Source organism: Poecilia mexicana, unplaced genomic scaffold (genome assembly GCF_051168715.1).
Source record: "Poecilia mexicana isolate PSO_F unplaced genomic scaffold, ASM5116871v1 scaffold_12, whole genome shotgun sequence".
Classification (NCBI taxonomy): Eukaryota; Metazoa; Chordata; class Actinopteri; order Cyprinodontiformes; family Poeciliidae; genus Poecilia; species Poecilia mexicana.
Genome location: NW_028263381.1, coordinates 27,588,727 through 27,604,832, shown reverse-complemented (window position 1 = coordinate 27,604,832; position 16,106 = coordinate 27,588,727). Strand labels below are relative to the sequence as shown.

Here is a 16,106-nt window from a genome sequence, read left to right as displayed (position 1 = left end):
CGATCCAATTTAACCGGGTTCAATACAGCAGGACTTCAAAAAGAAACTTCTTGTTGCTGACAATAAAAACTTTTTCTGGCCAACCAAATAAAAAAAAATCACATTAGGAGTCAAGACACCTTTTATCTAGACCCAATAATTATTTCCTTTCTAATTTAAATAAAGTTAAAAGTTGAAAAAACAACAAATAACACAAAGTTGGAGTGTAGCAGGAAGTGGCCCATAACAGCATGACTACAGAGATGGCTCAGCATAACCTCAGCCGCTCTAGAAGCCTCATCACCCAGGTGGTTCTGGACGTCATGACCGGGCCGGGTCAGAACAGCAGGAGCTGCTGTTGACTGTGAAATCTGATCTTAGGTTTCAGTTTCTCAGGAATCATGTGACCAAACAGAGTCAGCCTCCGACCCTACCCTCAGAGAATAAACTGCTGAACTCTGATTGGTCCATTTCAGTCTTGCGTCTCAGAGAACAGAACCAAACGGACTCAGGGCGTTAACCTGCAGTTAGATGATCTGGATGTCTTCTCTCTGTCAGACTGGAGGAACTGTCACAAAGTCAAAGGCCAACTAAACAATTCAAACTACTGAATTGTTTAGTTGGCACCAGCAGCTGGGTTGATCCGACTCTCACTGGTGAAACAGGTTCTGGTCCTGTGGGTTCCAGTTTGGCAGCCTGCCTCCTTCCTGGTTCCTGGTAGAAGAGTCTGCAGAGGCGTTCAGCAACGTTCACCTTTCTGCAACCTTCAGAGACCATGGGCGTTAAGGGAATGAAGACTCTGGTTAAAGAATCAGGCACTTTGGAGGATGTTGGCTTCAAGAACAGCGCCGTCGTCATTGACGGTCCAAATCTCTACTATTCTCTGTATTTTAACTCCAAGCCGAAGCTGGACCAGCAACACGGAGGAGATTACTCTGCATTCAGAGGTCTGGTCTGTCAGTTCTTCAGCAGCCTGAAGAGCTGCAACATCAAGCCGCTGGTCCTTCTGGATGGAGGCGCAGAACCCATAAAGAACAAAACTGTTGAAACTCGTCTGAAAGACAAACTTCAGAAAGCAAAGAGACTTTCAGAGTCCAGGGCTGGCGAGTGGGACAACATCTTGCCTCCTCTGGTCAAAGACGTCTTCATCCAGGTCCTTCAGGAGCTGCAGGTGGAGATCCAGCAGTGTTTTGGAGAGGCAGACCTGACAGCTGCTCTGAAGGCCAATGAGAAGAAATGCCCCGTTCTGTCCAACGACTCAGATTTTTACATCTTTGATGTGCAGGAAGGGTTCCTTTCAATTGATGGGTTCCAGTGGGAATCTGTGACACAAGGAGCCATTCCTGCTCAGCGCTACAAAATCTCACAGTTTTGTAGATGTTTTAATGTAGATGAGCATCACATGCCCATCTTTGCTGCTTTATCAGGAAACGATTACTCACAGTTAGAAAAAGAAGACATCAAAAAGTTAATCGGAAAATATCTTGAAGCTCAGCAGCCAGGACGATCCTCTACTAGTCGACAGCGAGCCATCCTCAAGTTTTTAGGAGAGTTCAGGGGGAAGACGCCCGAGGAGGCTGTGACAGCAGCTCTGCAGCTGGTAGGCAGATCTAAGCAGGAGGACCTCGAACTTTACCTGAATTCAGCTCAACAATATGCCTTAAAGGAGCCACCTCGTCCCAACCTGCCTCAGTGGGTCATCCAGGAAATTCAGAGAGGAAGACTGACCTCCTTCGTCACATCTGTTGTGACCCAGAAGTCGATGACCTTGACTCCACTGGTGGAGGACTTCTCCCAGCCCAGCAGCTACAGTGCTTCCCTCCGGATCCGACAGTTCTTCTATGGACTGTTGCTTGGAACGGAGCTATGCACAGAATATGACCGGGAGGGCGCTGAAGATATGCGTCCTAAACAGGTCACCCCTGTCCTAGCAGGTGTGACACCAGAGGAGCTGCAGAAACTGGAGCTGGAGCATCTGAATGAGGTAAAACTGCTTCCCTCGGATCATGCTTTTCACTGATAAGATGTTGCTCCAGGTTACAATGAAAACCAATCAGTTAAAAGTAGAGGAGAAGCAACATATCACAACATCTCGTAACACCGACAGTAACATGCCAGAGCTTTAGCATGCATGAGGTGTAACGAGTTACGGCTGTAATAAGATGTCAAGAGATCTTACACCCATAGCAACACGCTAGGAATAGTTAAGGAAATAAATAAGTCTTACCTAAGGTGAATCACTGAGTCAATCAAGAACAAATCAAAATGCATTTTGATTATTATTTTATTAAGAAATTAAGTAAAGAAAATGAGCAGTGACTCCCCTGCCTAGTCCAGGGAAGTGAAGAAAATATGAAGGTACATCACTTTTACTCCCTCTTACAGAGATGGAGAAAAAGGGAGAATCCCATCAGTTTCAGTTAATTCACAACTCTGGTATTTGACCTGCAGACTGTGACCCTGGACGGTTCAAACCCAGGTCAGAAATACCAAAAATACCTTTATTATGCGTTTCCAGCGAGCCGTCTCCAACATGGAGGGTACTTTGATTTGATTTGCTTTAATTGAATCATGTTTGGGATGCAACACGCCATGCAGGGGCACTGCCAGGAATTTTGGGGCCCCTGACAAAAAATTTGTTTGCCACCCCACGCAGCTGCTGTTACAATTTTTTGAGTCTATTTGACCCATAAAAAGCGTCACAATTTTAAAGGCCTGCATCTGCCTTGCTTTCTGTGGTTCAATACTGATAATTAGCACAATATTTACTGCTCATGAATTTAACATCCAACAGTCCACATCCAGTATGCAAGTAGGTTGCTTAGATTTTTCTATTAGTTTTAGATACTGAAATGTCTCTACCAACAAGCAACAGTCTAAAGCAATGTGCAAAATACACATGAAACAATCCAGACTTCTCAAAATGTTTTGTAGTTGCATTTTATTCAAGCTGCAGTACATAACTTTAATAAAAATATGTTTTCTCCATATTTGTTAAAGCTGTCACCATGTTGTAGCAGTTTGTTATGAGACAGATAATCTGTGAAAACAATCAATCTCCTCCATCTGCTTCCTGAATTACTGTTACTGGTTAAAGTAATGCACCGTTCTGACCAAAACAACCAATCAGAACCAGCAGGACGCTCTTAGTGCTGTCAATCATCCTCATTCACTCACTGCTAAATGTGCTAATGGGGGAGAAACAACTTATTACAAGAAACTGTTTATCTGCCGTCATTGGTAGCTATGCTAACTAAACTGAGCATTCACAGTTTCAATCTGCATAGCTCTGTGCTAGGCTAGCTGCAGCACGGCACAAATCGAGGAAGGATGAGCAGGACCACATGAGATGGTGATTGACAGCACTAAAACTCTCCTGCCACTGACTGGTTGTTTCTGGCACTGGGAGAAGGCAGAGGAAATAGATTTTTCACAGATTACCTCTCACACCATACTGTCACAACATGATGACAGTTTTAAAAATATATGAAAAATATTTATATAAAAGTTACTGCAGCTTTAATTTCACTCAGGAGAGGGCAGGTCAGGAGGGATGTGGGTTAGAGCTGCTGCTGACTGACTCATCTGTTAAGTGGTAAAAGGTACAAGGGACAAGTTAAATATATGAATATGTTGGTAATTATTTTCCTTAATTCATTAAATGCTGTGAAATGGAGGTAATCAGGAGTCTGTAGCTAAGCTAACTATGCTAAATGGTTGATAATCTCACACAGTCTACCCACCTCTCTTGGAGAAAAACTGGGTTATAAATTAACACTATTGCCTTTTTCTCTCTCTCCCTTTTTTTTTGAAAACCTGATTTTATAACTTTTCTTAGCAGCAGAGTAACTGCCACAGTAGCCGCTGCATTCAGCTGCAGCTTCTACTGACTGTAGCTGCTTACGTCACTGTTAAGCTCCAAGCAGGAACGAACCATTTCATGCAGATCCAGGGGGGTTCATATCTGGGTATGATTCGTTCTTTTGTTTTTTTCGTTTTTAAAACGAAATTAGAAAAACAGCAATTGCAAAAATAAAAAAGAAAACAAGCTGTTAATTTCAATTTTCATTATTTCATTATTGACAAGCAGCTTACCCAGGGGCCGTATCATAACAAGCTGAAGTTGGTTTCCAATTCCAGCTTCCAATAGCTAAAGGGCGATTCCACCTAATTTGTCACTACCTTCTGCATCTTTAATTGACTCTAGTTTAAAAACTACCACACTGAGACACTTGAAACTTAGATTATTCTCCTCTTCAAGCTGAATATTTAAAACCTTGTTTGGGATTTGTCAAACCTTTTCCTGATTTGTGAAAACTCAATAAAGTTCGATGTCAGGAGGAGGAAGAGGATCACTGGGAGATTCTGGGAAGCTGCATCCAAACCTGGAGCTGTGGCCTCTCCTCTGAGAGCCGCCTGCATGAAACAATGAAAAATTAATATAAAAAAAAAGTTCACACTGCACGTAAGAAGCCAACTGAAGGGAAGAATATATTTCACGCACACAAATAATATGAATTTACAAACTACAAAAAGATCAGAGGAAGGGAATATTAGTAACTGGTATTGGAAGAGAACACTGTGTCAAGGTTTAGACCAGGGGCCACCAACACGGGGCCCGCGGCCCCCGGTCGCCCGAGGGGACCTTGTCTTTGACCAAGTTCTAAAAATAGCCATTAGGGAAGCACTGCCAAAAAAATATTCAATGAAATGTTTTGTACCCACTTTAAAAAAAGAAAAGAATAATATGGATTTTTTATTATCCAACCCTCTTTACTATTAGCAAAATTGTGCAGAAAAAACCTCTTTTTTCCAAAACGTCTTGTAGTAGCCAGTCTCTGGCGGTGGGCAGTCAGAGCTAAATGTCACTGGTCAGTTTATGTTTATTTGGCGGCTTGGTGCTTTTTCTGTAAGCTAAAATTGAATGAGCGGAGTTTGATCCCACTCTGGTTCTGACAGCGGTCATTTGGATCCCGGCTGAGCTTTATACTGTGTGCGGTTCTGGCGGGTCACATCTGCCACCCTGAGCGACTCAGACTGCGGGTTAAACAATTTAATCTAGTCCCCAAAGAGGAAAAACTAAGCAAACAATGTTGCATCACTTTCTCCTCCTCTGGATGTCTGACACCACCTGAACCTGGGAATCAACATCCCGTCTTTCTACAGATCAGACGGGTCGGCTTCGCTTTCATGTCTATTATTTAGCATCGTTTGTAAAAAGAAAAGTCCGCTGGTTTTACGGTTTAGGTTTGTGCTGGTGAGGTGCAGACAGTGATTTTTTTTTTTTTGACCCGTCAGCTTTTCAGTTTGCGAAACCACAAAAAGGCTAATAAACAGGCGACCCGTCAGAACCGCGCAGGGTGAAAAGCTCAGGCGGATCTTAGGACAACGGGAGGAGCTCATTCAGGTTTAGCTCACAGAAAAAGCAAAAAACTAACAAAAGTAAACTGACCAATAGGAACACGTTAAGGATGGAACACGTTAGGGATGGAACACGTTAGGGTTGGAACACGTTAGGGTTGGAACACGTTAGGGTTGGAACACGTTAGGGTTGGAACACGTTAGGGTTGGAACACGTTAAGGATGGAACACGTTAGGGTTGGAACACATTAGGGTTGGAACACGTTAGGGTTGGAACACGTTAGGGTTGGAACACGTTAGGGTTGGAACACGTTAGGGTTGGAACACGTTAAGGATGGAACACGTTAAGGATGGAACACGTTAGGGTTGGAACACGTTAAGGATGGAACACGTTAGGGATGGAACACGTTAGGGTTGGAACACATTAGGGTTGGAACACGTTAGGGTTGGAACACGTTAAGGATGGAACACGTTAGGGATGGAACACGTTAGGGTTGGAACACATTAGGGTTGGAACACGTCAAGGATGGAACACGTTAGGGATGGAACACGTTAGGGTTGGAACACGTTAGGGTTGGAACACGTTAAGGATGGAACACGTTAAGGATGGAACACGTTAGGGATGGAACACGTTAGGGTTGGAACACATTAGGGTTGGAACACGTCAAGGATGGAACACGTTAGGGATGGAACACGTTAGGGTTGGAACACGTTAGGGTTGGAACACGTTAGGGTTGGAACACGTCAAGGATGGAACACGTTAGGGATGGAACACGTTAGGGTTGGAACACGTTAAGGATGGAACACGTTAGGGATGGAACACGTTAAGGATGGAACACGTTAGGGATGGAACACGTTAGGGTTGGAACACGTTAGGGTTGGAACACGTTAGGGATGGAACACGTTAGGGATGGAACACGTTAGGGATGGAACACGTTAGGGTTGGAACACGTTAAGGATGGAACACGTTAGGGTTGGAACACGTTAGGGATGGAACACGTTAGGGATGGAACACGTTAGGGTTGGAACACGTTAAGGATGGAACACGTTAGGGATGGAACACGTTAGGGATGGAACACGTTAGGGATGGAACACGTTAGGGATGGAACACGTTAAGGATGGAACACGTTAGGGATGGAACACGTTAGGGATGGAACACGTTAGGGATGGAACACGTTAGGGTTGGAACACGTTAAGGATGGAACACGTTAGGGATGGAACACGTTAGGGTTGGAACACGTTAGGGTTGGAACACGTTAGGGATGGAACACGTTAGGGTTGGAACACGTCAAGGATGGAACACGTTAGGGATGGAACACGTTAGGGTTGGAACACGTTAAGGATGGAACACGTTAGGGTTGGAACACGTTAGGGATGGAACACGTTAGGGATGGAACACGTTAGGGTTGGAACACGTTAAGGATGGAACACGTTAGGGATGGAACACGTTAGGGATGGAACACGTTAGGGATGGAACACGTTAAGGATGGAACACGTTAGGGATGGAACACGTTAGGGATGGAACACGTTAGGGTTGGAACACGTTAGGGTTGGAACACGTTAAAGATGGAACACGTTAGGGATGGAACACGTTAGGGTTGGAACACGTTAGGGTTGGAACACGTTAGGGATGGAACACGTTAGGGTTGGAACACATTAAGGATGGAACACGTTAAGGATGGAACACGTTAAGGATGGAACACGTTAGGGTTGGAACACGTCAAGGATGGAACACGTTAGGGTTGGAACACGCCAAGGTTGGAACACGTTATTGATGTACCAACATGTCACGAGATCCTGTTAATGAACAAGAAGTGAAACAAAATAATGTCTCTAAAAATCTAAAAAATCTGCTGTGTTCTTGCTGGTATTTTATTTCTATCGTTTGCATCTTTGTAAAATATAAACGTTCTCTTTGGACGATGCCCAGCTCCAGAGGCGATGCTACCCTCTGCAGGTCTCACTGATCCTGGTGGCTGCGTTTGTTGCTGCTGAGGTTAGACGAAGAGCAGCTCATTGATCTCAGTGTGGTACCGACTACCAACCATTGGTCAGAGATCCAGAAGTGAAGCCTATAAGTAAGCCCTTCCACATGGGTCCAGTGTCTGTGGCGCTGTGTTCACGGCTAACTGAGCAGCTTTTCTGACAAGTAGAGTCCCTCACTGGGCAGAATGACGGAGTTAGAGGAAGGAGAGGGAAGGGGAGGGATGGATGCTCTCTTCTGCAGTAGCACAGGGAAGTAGACATTGGGCAGAATGAAGGATCCACTGAGGTCCTCTGTGTTGCTTCTCTGTCCAGTGAGTGGGTCAGCTTTAAGCTCCAGACTGAACAGCGGTCATCCTTCTCTTCTAAGGATCAAGATGCAAAATAAAACTGTGCAAAGAAATCATGACTCTAGTTCCTCCACAGGCTCCTGAGGGTCTGCGCCGCACCGTCTTGTATGAAGCTCTGGGATGTTTAGGCTTGGACATTGAACACATCCCGGACCAGTTGAAGCTGCCACTCTGTGTGACCCGGTTCTGGTACCAGCAGAACCCCGACAGGTTCAACATGTCCTGCCTCCAGGCTCTGGTCCTCGGCTTCCTGCAAGGAAGCACTGATGGAGGTGAGACTCAGCTGGGTGACGTATGATGGTTGGATGACGGTTGGATGACAGTTGGATGGTGTGTCCGTGTTCCAGGCAGTGTGGTCCGGGGTGCGGTGGCTGCTCAGCGCCCCCTGCAGGCCAGTGCTGCTCATGCGTTCAGCCGCTGGTTGACCTGCCTGAGGCAGAGCCTCCACCTGAACCAGCTGCTGTGCTTCCCTCTGCCAGAGCCGCAATGCTGCAGGTAAACCCGGCTGATCGTCAGACAGGATGTATCCTAGCTGACCTCTGACCCCTGACCCTGCCTCCAGGCTGTACTGCGGTCCATGGCTCCACCAGCTGCAGTACCAGCTGCTGTCCGACGCCAACGCTTTCAGAGAGAGGAGGGAGCAGCTGCAGCACGGCGAGGGAGAGCTGCTGAACAGAGCCCTGATGGTCACCCAGTCTGCTCGACAAGGGGCCCCACCAGGAGTGCGGGGCCCACCAGGAGTGCGGGGCCCACCAGGAGGGCGGGCCCCACCAGGAGGACGGGCCGCACCAGGAGGGTGGGGCCCACCAGGAGGGCGGGGCCCAGGCGATGACGGGAAGTAAACGCAGACGGAGGGAATGAAGCTGAGCGTTGACAGGAAGCTGGTGTTGCCCCCAGCAACCTGCTGCTCTGGTTTTATGCTACTGTAATGTGTGAAATGAGTGTTTTTAAGCCTGAATGTTGAAGTGATGCGTTTTCTGTGGGAATATGGGTTTTAAATAGGACGTTCTGCTCTGACGGCTGCAGCAGGCTGTTTGTTCTTTTAAACTATATTTTATTTTAGCTGTTTTAATGACATATTTAGCAATGGTTTCTCTTTTTATTCTATACATTTAAAAAACTGAATGAACCTTAATATTTTAGGTAAAGTTAGTCTGCAGGAAGATCTCAGTTCAATGAAACACTTTCAGGTCTGTCAGGCTGATAATTATGTATTTATTATGTGTTTATCTGATTATCATTTGGTTATTTTCTGTTTATTATCAGATTATTATCAGATAATGAATTCTAGTTCACTAGTGAATATATTTTCTGAATGTTTCATTGAATCTGTTCTTGTTTTTTTTCATCTTGTCCAGTAAAACTTGCTGATGGTTTCCAGTAACTATTACCTTAATAAAGTTTTGACTGTTTATTTTTGGTGCATTTTGACCTTTGACCCCAACTCTTGGTGTGTCGTTTTGCTTCAGTGGAGCCTCCTGGTTCCCTCCTGGATGAACTTTTTTGAAATCTGGTTTGTATATAAGTAGTACATGTATAGGAGATTATAGAAAAATCTGTATATAAATAAGATGATTGAGTGAGGCAGCTCTTTACATTTTCTACTTATTTTTGTATATAAAAGTAAAAACGTATTATTTTAAAAGGATTTAATTTTGAAATTATAGATCATATGTGTTTGATATTTTCTGGTTCTGTTCTAGAGGTGTCCCTCTGTCATCCAGAAGTGGTAGCAGTCTTTGGAAACAGAGAGTTCCTCAGCAATGGGCACGGCAACTTAGGTGGAATAGATCTAAAGTACTAATTTAATGGTCTTTTATTTTGAAATTACACATCAGATCTAGTTGCAACTTTCTGGCTCTGTTCTAGAGTTGTCCCTCTGTCACCCAGAAGTGGTAGTGTAGCCGGTTCCCTCCGACTCATCTGTATGTACTCTGCGTTGTGTGTAGGTGAAGAAAGAAACCAGCAGTCGAGGACCCAGGGTGTTTTGTAGCAGGAAGGCGGGTTTATTCTGTTCAAAATAAAAATGCATTCAGCACAGCAGTTCCCGGGCTCCGGCCTCCCCACACAGACCTTAACCAACCAAAAGAACAAAAATAAAAGCGTTTGGACAGTAAACTCGATAATTGTCTTTAATGTGGGAATTAAATACCCAATAACGTGCTGCGCTACACATAAAACAATTTAGCAACAAAATATAACAAGTTGTGAGCTCAGTGAACATACTTTTAAGAACATTTCAAATATTTTAACACTTAAACAGAAGACAACTTTATACGCTTACCTCTCCCCAGCGCAGCTCGGCGCGAACTGAGGAGAGCAGCGGGAACACACAGGATATGACGCCAAACAGGAAGCAAGAAAATAAAAGCGTCACCACCAAAATAAAATTCAGAAACTAAGAAAAACAAATATACATAAATAGTGAAGATGGATTTGAGGTGAAATATACACCTTTTTTACAGAATTGCTACATCAGCAATCTTTGGAAACAGCAATGGGCACGGCAACTTAGGGGAAAAAGATAAAAATGACTTTTTTGATAGGCTTTTATTTTGAAATTATACATCAGATCTAGTCGCCACTTTCTGATATATATATATATATAAATAGAGAGAGAGAGATTAGTTTTTATTTTGTATTAGTTTTTCAGCATATATTATTTTCTGTTTGCAAATGCTGCGGCTGGATTTGAGTAGCTTAAACATGAACCGGATATGCGCTTTTATTGTGAAAGCAGCACGTAAATGGGTGTACCATAATGTCTTGAGCTACCGCGCACTTGTATATTATGTACTGGGCCGGCTGAAGTCAGAGCCGGCTAGCTTTACCGCTGTTCGTAGTCAGTAGACTGAAAGTGGCGGACAAATCGTTTTCCCGGTTCTGACAGGCTTGCTAGCTTCGGAGTTGCCCGACCTTACTTAACAATGTCCATCTTTTCTTGAAAAGTCCGTCTTGAAAATGGCTTTGACAGTAAATCTCCAACCAATTCCATTTCTTCTCCTCCTTCAGCCATTGTGGGTTGACAAAACAGCTATTAAATCAACACAACAATATCTTTGCTTGTGCAGCTCGCTACAAACGCAGTTTGCTAGCTCTGGCTAGTGCTCTTTGGCTGTCCCATCAAAGCGTGTGAATACGCTGACGTTAATACGCTGCTAGAGGGCCTTGGTGTCGCCAACTCAAAATCTGATTGGTTGAAGCAACAGATTGATCGACATGTATTTTATGCTACATGGCCCGCAGAACTGATTGCGAAGGCCTCCGGGCAGATTTATTTGACCCTGGCAACAAATAGTGGCTGAAATGTGATTGGTTCAATGCTTAAATATGAAAATACACATCTGGAAGCAGCGCAACCAGGGGAGCAGTGAAAGGAAGCGGATAGACCATTGGGAATTATTTAATACGTATTTATGGACAAAATATAATTAACATCAGTCTGATTCAGATATTTTTAGGCCAGCAGAGAAGGCCTTGACGGCCCACCACTGACTTTGAGTATACGTTTTTATGTAGTATTCAAGAGTTTCATTAGGATATTTTGTGTACTAATTCTGTCATAGAAGTATATTAAAATATACTTTTAATATACTTTAAATATACTGCTAATATATTAGTAATGCATTTAAATTACACTTAATTTTTATTTTTGATTTACTGCTATTGCTAATAAAGTACAATTTTAATTACTCAAAATTTGTCTTTATTCCTACTTTCCTACTTTGTACATTACATGCATAACTACACTACAGTACTTACATTGTTTTAGGCTACAATTCCATGGAAAGATTAACATGTCTTGACTGAAATAGCCTAATTATAGTTTTAAAATCAGTAACTTATTCTGGCCTATTGACCTTTATGTTACCTGTAGTTACAGCAGATGGTTTGCTAGGATCGTTTGAACTGCCTTTTGTCTGTGTGGGAAACAATCAGGAGAAGTTCCAGCTTTTCACACTCATATGTGAAAAGCTGAAAACAGCAGGAGTTCCTGGCTTTAGAGAGGGTCAGAGATAGCTCCTGGTTGGATGAGCAAAGATACGCCTTATTTGAATAAATTAAAGATAAGAATACGCCTTTTACTATAAAACTTTCTACACAGAAGTAACAAATTAGATTTGTTCTTGCAATTCTCCAAAGACGTCTTTGCTTTTCTTTCTTTCTTTCCTTCTTCTTCTTTCCATTTATGTCAGGTAAATGAATGTATGTCTCTGTTGTTCTGCAGTTTCTGTTGTAATTTCATACGTTGTCTTCTATTGGATTAAACTCTGTAATTCTGTGACGTCTGCACTCGTTGTTGTTTCTGTGTGGCTACAAGCGGCCCGCCGGGAGAACCTGGGATGAAGAAGTTCGAGCCAAAGAGTTTCTTTCTGAAGAAATATTATAACTTAGAATCTTCTTCAACAAAGAGAAATGTTAGATTAACAAGGGGAAAAATTCTGTCCAGTTATTTTTAAATCAAATCATGTTTATTAAGCCCTTGGTGTTGGTAACAGCAGTTATTGTTGTTGAAAATGTAGCTAGCTGCTCATTGAAAAAACAAACTTCCATCATGAAGATGATGTGGAGGTTCATCCTCAGAGCTGGTTGGTGATCTGGTGGAGCAGAGCCTCTGGTCTGGAGTTTGAACTGCAGCTAATCCTGTTGATTATAATCTGAAAATGGATTGGGTACTTTCTTAAATATTACATCACGATGATTATTTTTTTTATTCTTTGCAATTTTAACAAAAATAGTAAAAGATTTTAAGGCACCTAAAAAGACATTATTTTTAAGTACTTAAAAAGTCACGAAAAGTATTTTATAGGAGCCTAAAAGACAAACTTCTGCATATGTATTCATGAGTTTTATTTTGTAACCAGGTTGCTGCGTGTTGCAGACTTCTGCCCAGGTCCCTCTTGAAAATGAGATCTGGATCCCAACGGGGTTCACCTGGTTAAATAAAGAAGTTAAAAAAGGCATACTTTATTAGCCTACAATTTACACTGAGATGTCATTTAAAACATAGTGAAAATAATAATTTAAAGTAGTGTTAAGTGAATTTAAAAAATATATATTTTGAGGATATATTTTAAAATATACACAAAATACATTTTAAATATATTTAAAATATATTTTATATTGACACTTGGGTAAATATATATTTTGTTCACTTAAAGTATACTTTTATTTAATATATTTATTAAAAGTGTATTTTGGTCCAATTATGTTTAAGTGTGTTTAAAGTTCTAATTCTGAAATTGGTACAAGTATACTTTTAGAATACTTCAGGTATATTTATAGGTACTACACTTAATACTTAGTATACTTAAAATGTACTTTCACAAATGTAAGTATGCTTGAAATATACTAAAGTATACTTGTATACTTTTTTTCACCTGGTTTTGTTTCCAATCCCGGTTCAGGAACGTTCCAGCCGGTGGGACGTGTTCACACCCGCCTGGTTTCTGTTTCTGTTTTGTTTTTTCCTCTTCTTCTTTGGTGTTTCCTTTGGTTTAAACACCAAAGGAAACCTGATTTATCATTCAGCTTCATATCTACACCCGGAGGCCCACATCCCTGTGCTGCCACCACCATGCAGCCCTCTCCAAAACGCCTCCCTCCCTCCGCAGTGACTCCGCCCTGCAGAGGTAACGATTGGTCCAGGAGGCCGACAACAGACTGCAGTCCACCAGGTGGCGACACTTGCTCGGTGTGTTGGGCTTTAGGGAGCAGAAGAAGAATCGGGAGGAGTAAAACAGTAACTGGCGTCGGTCAGAGTTTGCCCAGGTGAGTTCTGTCCGCTGCAGGAGGATTCATGTCTGCGCAGGTGAGTTTGTTGCAGCTGTTTTCATCTCTACCAGACTCCTCTGACTTTCTGTCTGATTCTAGCCGACGTTTAACGGCTTAGATAACTGAAGCCTCCTCAAATATCGGTATGAATGGAAGCGATAAAAGGTTTTTTACTGCGGACTCATCGCGCCAAACTGAAGCCAGACTCCATATTAGTGAGGTCAGATCCTCTGCTCGTGTGTTTGTTTCGGTCAGATGCAGAAATATGTAAATCCTCAGATTTCCTAACGGAGTTCTGGAGCGGACCCGCAGGACAAGCACGAGACCTCAGAGTCCGCCGCGTGAGGAGCGAATCGGGTCATAGGTCACATGCTGCATGTGGGGCGGGGCTCTGTGAGGACCCCAGGGGCGAAAAACAATCGGAACCTCCCGGTCCAAATTCAATCAGAATTTTAGGGTTATTAATTTTATGGCTGGAACTGAATTTATTTATCAGCCGTTTCTGCAGCCAAGAGCACCAGAGTCGTGTCCTTCTCCAAATCTGCTGTGACAGATGAAATCCTGTCTCTAACCTCGGATCAGCCGATATTAAAACTCTGGTTGTTCATGTGGCAGAGATCGGAGGTTCTACTGTTCTTCTTCTCACGATGAAACCTGAAGGTGTTTCGGTGTCCCAGCAGCAGGACCTGGAGCTCTCTGCAGGCTGATGGGTCCAGCTGCAGCACAGTGGCCTGCCTGCATCGACACCTGCAGGATCTTCTCTAACAAACATGAACCTGGACGGAACCCACCGCACATCAGGAACCAGAAACATCAGCTGGAGACGGAGCGGTCCCTGCACCAGAACCAGAACCAAACGTAGAGAAGCAGCATTCAGCTTCTATGCACCACAGATCTGGAACAAACTAACAGAAAACTGAAAAACAGCCGAAACACTGAGCTCCTTTACATCCAGACTAAGATCTGATCAGAGCTGCTTTTGAAACATTAATCAATAATCTGATCAATAATCTGATGCATCAATCAGATTAAGTGTTGCTGAAATGTCTTATAGAAATAATGTTGATAAAAAATCTTTAACCAGTTAGTTTCTGGGTTTATTCTGTGGTCAGATGCTAAAGGTCGTCACTATGGCAACTGGCTGCTCAAAGCCTGTTTACCAGCTGGTTGGTGGGAAGTTGAGTGGAAGGAAAAACTGTCTCTTCCTCAGGTGACCGTGCTGTACTTCGCTAGGAGCGCCGAGCTGACCGGACTGAGGGAGGAGGAGTTAGTTGCCGTGCCAACGCCAATCAGCAGCAGGGACCTGTGGGCTCTGTTGCTACGGAAACAGCCCAGGTAGGCGCGCTCAGACGCAGCGATCAGGTGGCGGCGCGACGCGCTGACGGCGACTCGTCGTGTCTCTGCAGGCTGGTGGCGCTGCAGGGCCGTGTGGTGCTGGCTGTACGCCAACAGTACGTCGCCATCGGCAACCAGCAGCTGAGCCTGCAGGACGGCGACGAGGTGGCCGTGGTGCCGCCGCTGAGCGGAGGGTAGAACAGAACCAGAACCGGACCGATCTCTACACATGGCGGAGCCACCCAGGGACATCTTCAGGCTGAGCCGTGATTGGCTGTCGGTGCAGGAAGTGGTGGACTCGGTCAGCAGCAGCCGCTGCGGCGCCGTCTCTGTGTTTATAGGTACGACCTTCATCATCCTCCTCTTCCTCTTCCTCAGGTCGGGCCTTCAGTTCTGATCAACCAATCGGATCAATGCCAACTGATCTGGAACCAGACCCTAACCTGGTGACAGCTGCTCCGCTGCCCCCTGTGGGCGGCCGGCTGTCGGTGCTGCTGACCCGTTTCCTGTGCAGGTGTGACCCGGGAGGACCAGGTGGAGGGCAGGAAGGTGATTGGTCTGCAGTACGAGGCGTACGAGGCCATGGTCCAATCAGAGCTGAGCCGTCTGGCGGCGGCCCTGAGGGCCCGCTGGCCCTCGCTGCTGCACATCTGCATCCACCACCGCCTGGGGTGAGGCTCCGCCCACCGCGCTGTGATGTCATCGCCGCCAAGCCTGACCCTTCTCTACCTCCCTCAGGTGGGTGAAGGTGGGTGAGGCCAGTGTCGTCATGGCGATCTCCTCTCCACACCGCCAGGACGGCCAGGAGGCCATTCAGCACGCCGTCACCCAGCTGAAGGCCAGCGCCCCCATCTGGAAGAAGGTGGGAACCGGGCCGGAACCAGGCCCAATACTGACCACTTATCTCTCATCCTGACTTCTGGTTGGTTCTGATTGGTTCTGATCCACAGGAGGTCTACAACACCCAGGAGTCGTCCTGGAAGGAGAACTCAGAGTGCAGCTGGTCACAGAGGGGAGGAGCTTCTGACTGACCCCTGACTGACCTCAGAATGACCTGTGACCCCAGATTAGCACCTGGTGGGCAGGTGTTCTATTCTAACTGTATAGTTAAAGTAAAAGCTCAGCTCATCCTTATCTGAGTTTCTGGATCAAGTGGCACTCTGTCCTCATAGAGGATCTTTGATACGCTAAGAGTTCTCACTCCTTCTGGTTTTTGTCCTCATTAAGTATTCACACCTGGGCTCCAGGTTCCCTCTGCTGCTCCATATATGGTCGTGGCTTCCTGATGTGTTCAAGTTGCACCAATAAAAACGCAGATTCTCA

At 44.6% G+C, this 16,106-nt stretch overlaps 3 protein-coding genes across 7 annotated transcripts; all 3 read left to right on the top strand.

Moving 5' to 3' along the window:
• The first annotated feature begins 449 nt into the window (after positions 1 to 449).
• On the top strand, positions 450 to 11,372 carry LOC106909109 (single-strand DNA endonuclease ASTE1-like). The gene is made up of 4 exons (XM_014975416.2): positions 450 to 1,963; positions 7,750 to 7,945; positions 8,021 to 8,168; positions 8,236 to 11,372. Exons 1-4 carry the CDS (start codon positions 755 to 757, stop codon positions 8,513 to 8,515), a joined length of 1,833 nt encoding a protein of 610 aa, XP_014830902.2. The 5' UTR covers positions 450 to 754; the 3' UTR covers positions 8,516 to 11,372.
• A 1,853-nt stretch (positions 11,373 to 13,225) lies between these two features.
• On the top strand, positions 13,226 to 14,993 carry LOC106909116 (molybdopterin synthase sulfur carrier subunit). 5 transcript variants are annotated; one of them, XM_088011270.1, is made up of 4 exons: positions 13,385 to 13,485; positions 14,129 to 14,306; positions 14,682 to 14,783; positions 14,855 to 14,993. In XM_088011270.1, the coding sequence occupies exons 2-4, from the start codon at positions 14,155 to 14,157 to the stop codon at positions 14,979 to 14,981; spliced, it is 381 nt and encodes a 126-aa protein (XP_087867396.1). In that variant the 5' UTR covers positions 13,385 to 13,485; positions 14,129 to 14,154; the 3' UTR covers positions 14,982 to 14,993. The 5 variants fall into 5 exon arrangements, with proteins under 5 accessions (XP_014830910.1, XP_014830912.1, XP_087867396.1 ...); XM_088011271.1 differs by having other exon boundaries at positions 13,388 to 13,485; positions 14,064 to 14,306; XM_088011272.1 differs by having other exon boundaries at positions 13,398 to 13,485; positions 14,126 to 14,306.
• Positions 14,990 to 16,106, top strand: mocs2 (molybdenum cofactor synthesis 2). Its single transcript, XM_014975423.2, has 4 exons — positions 14,990 to 15,124; positions 15,298 to 15,454; positions 15,522 to 15,645; positions 15,734 to 16,106. The coding sequence occupies exons 1-4, from the start codon at positions 15,013 to 15,015 to the stop codon at positions 15,812 to 15,814; spliced, it is 474 nt and encodes a 157-aa protein (XP_014830909.1). The 5' UTR covers positions 14,990 to 15,012; the 3' UTR covers positions 15,815 to 16,106.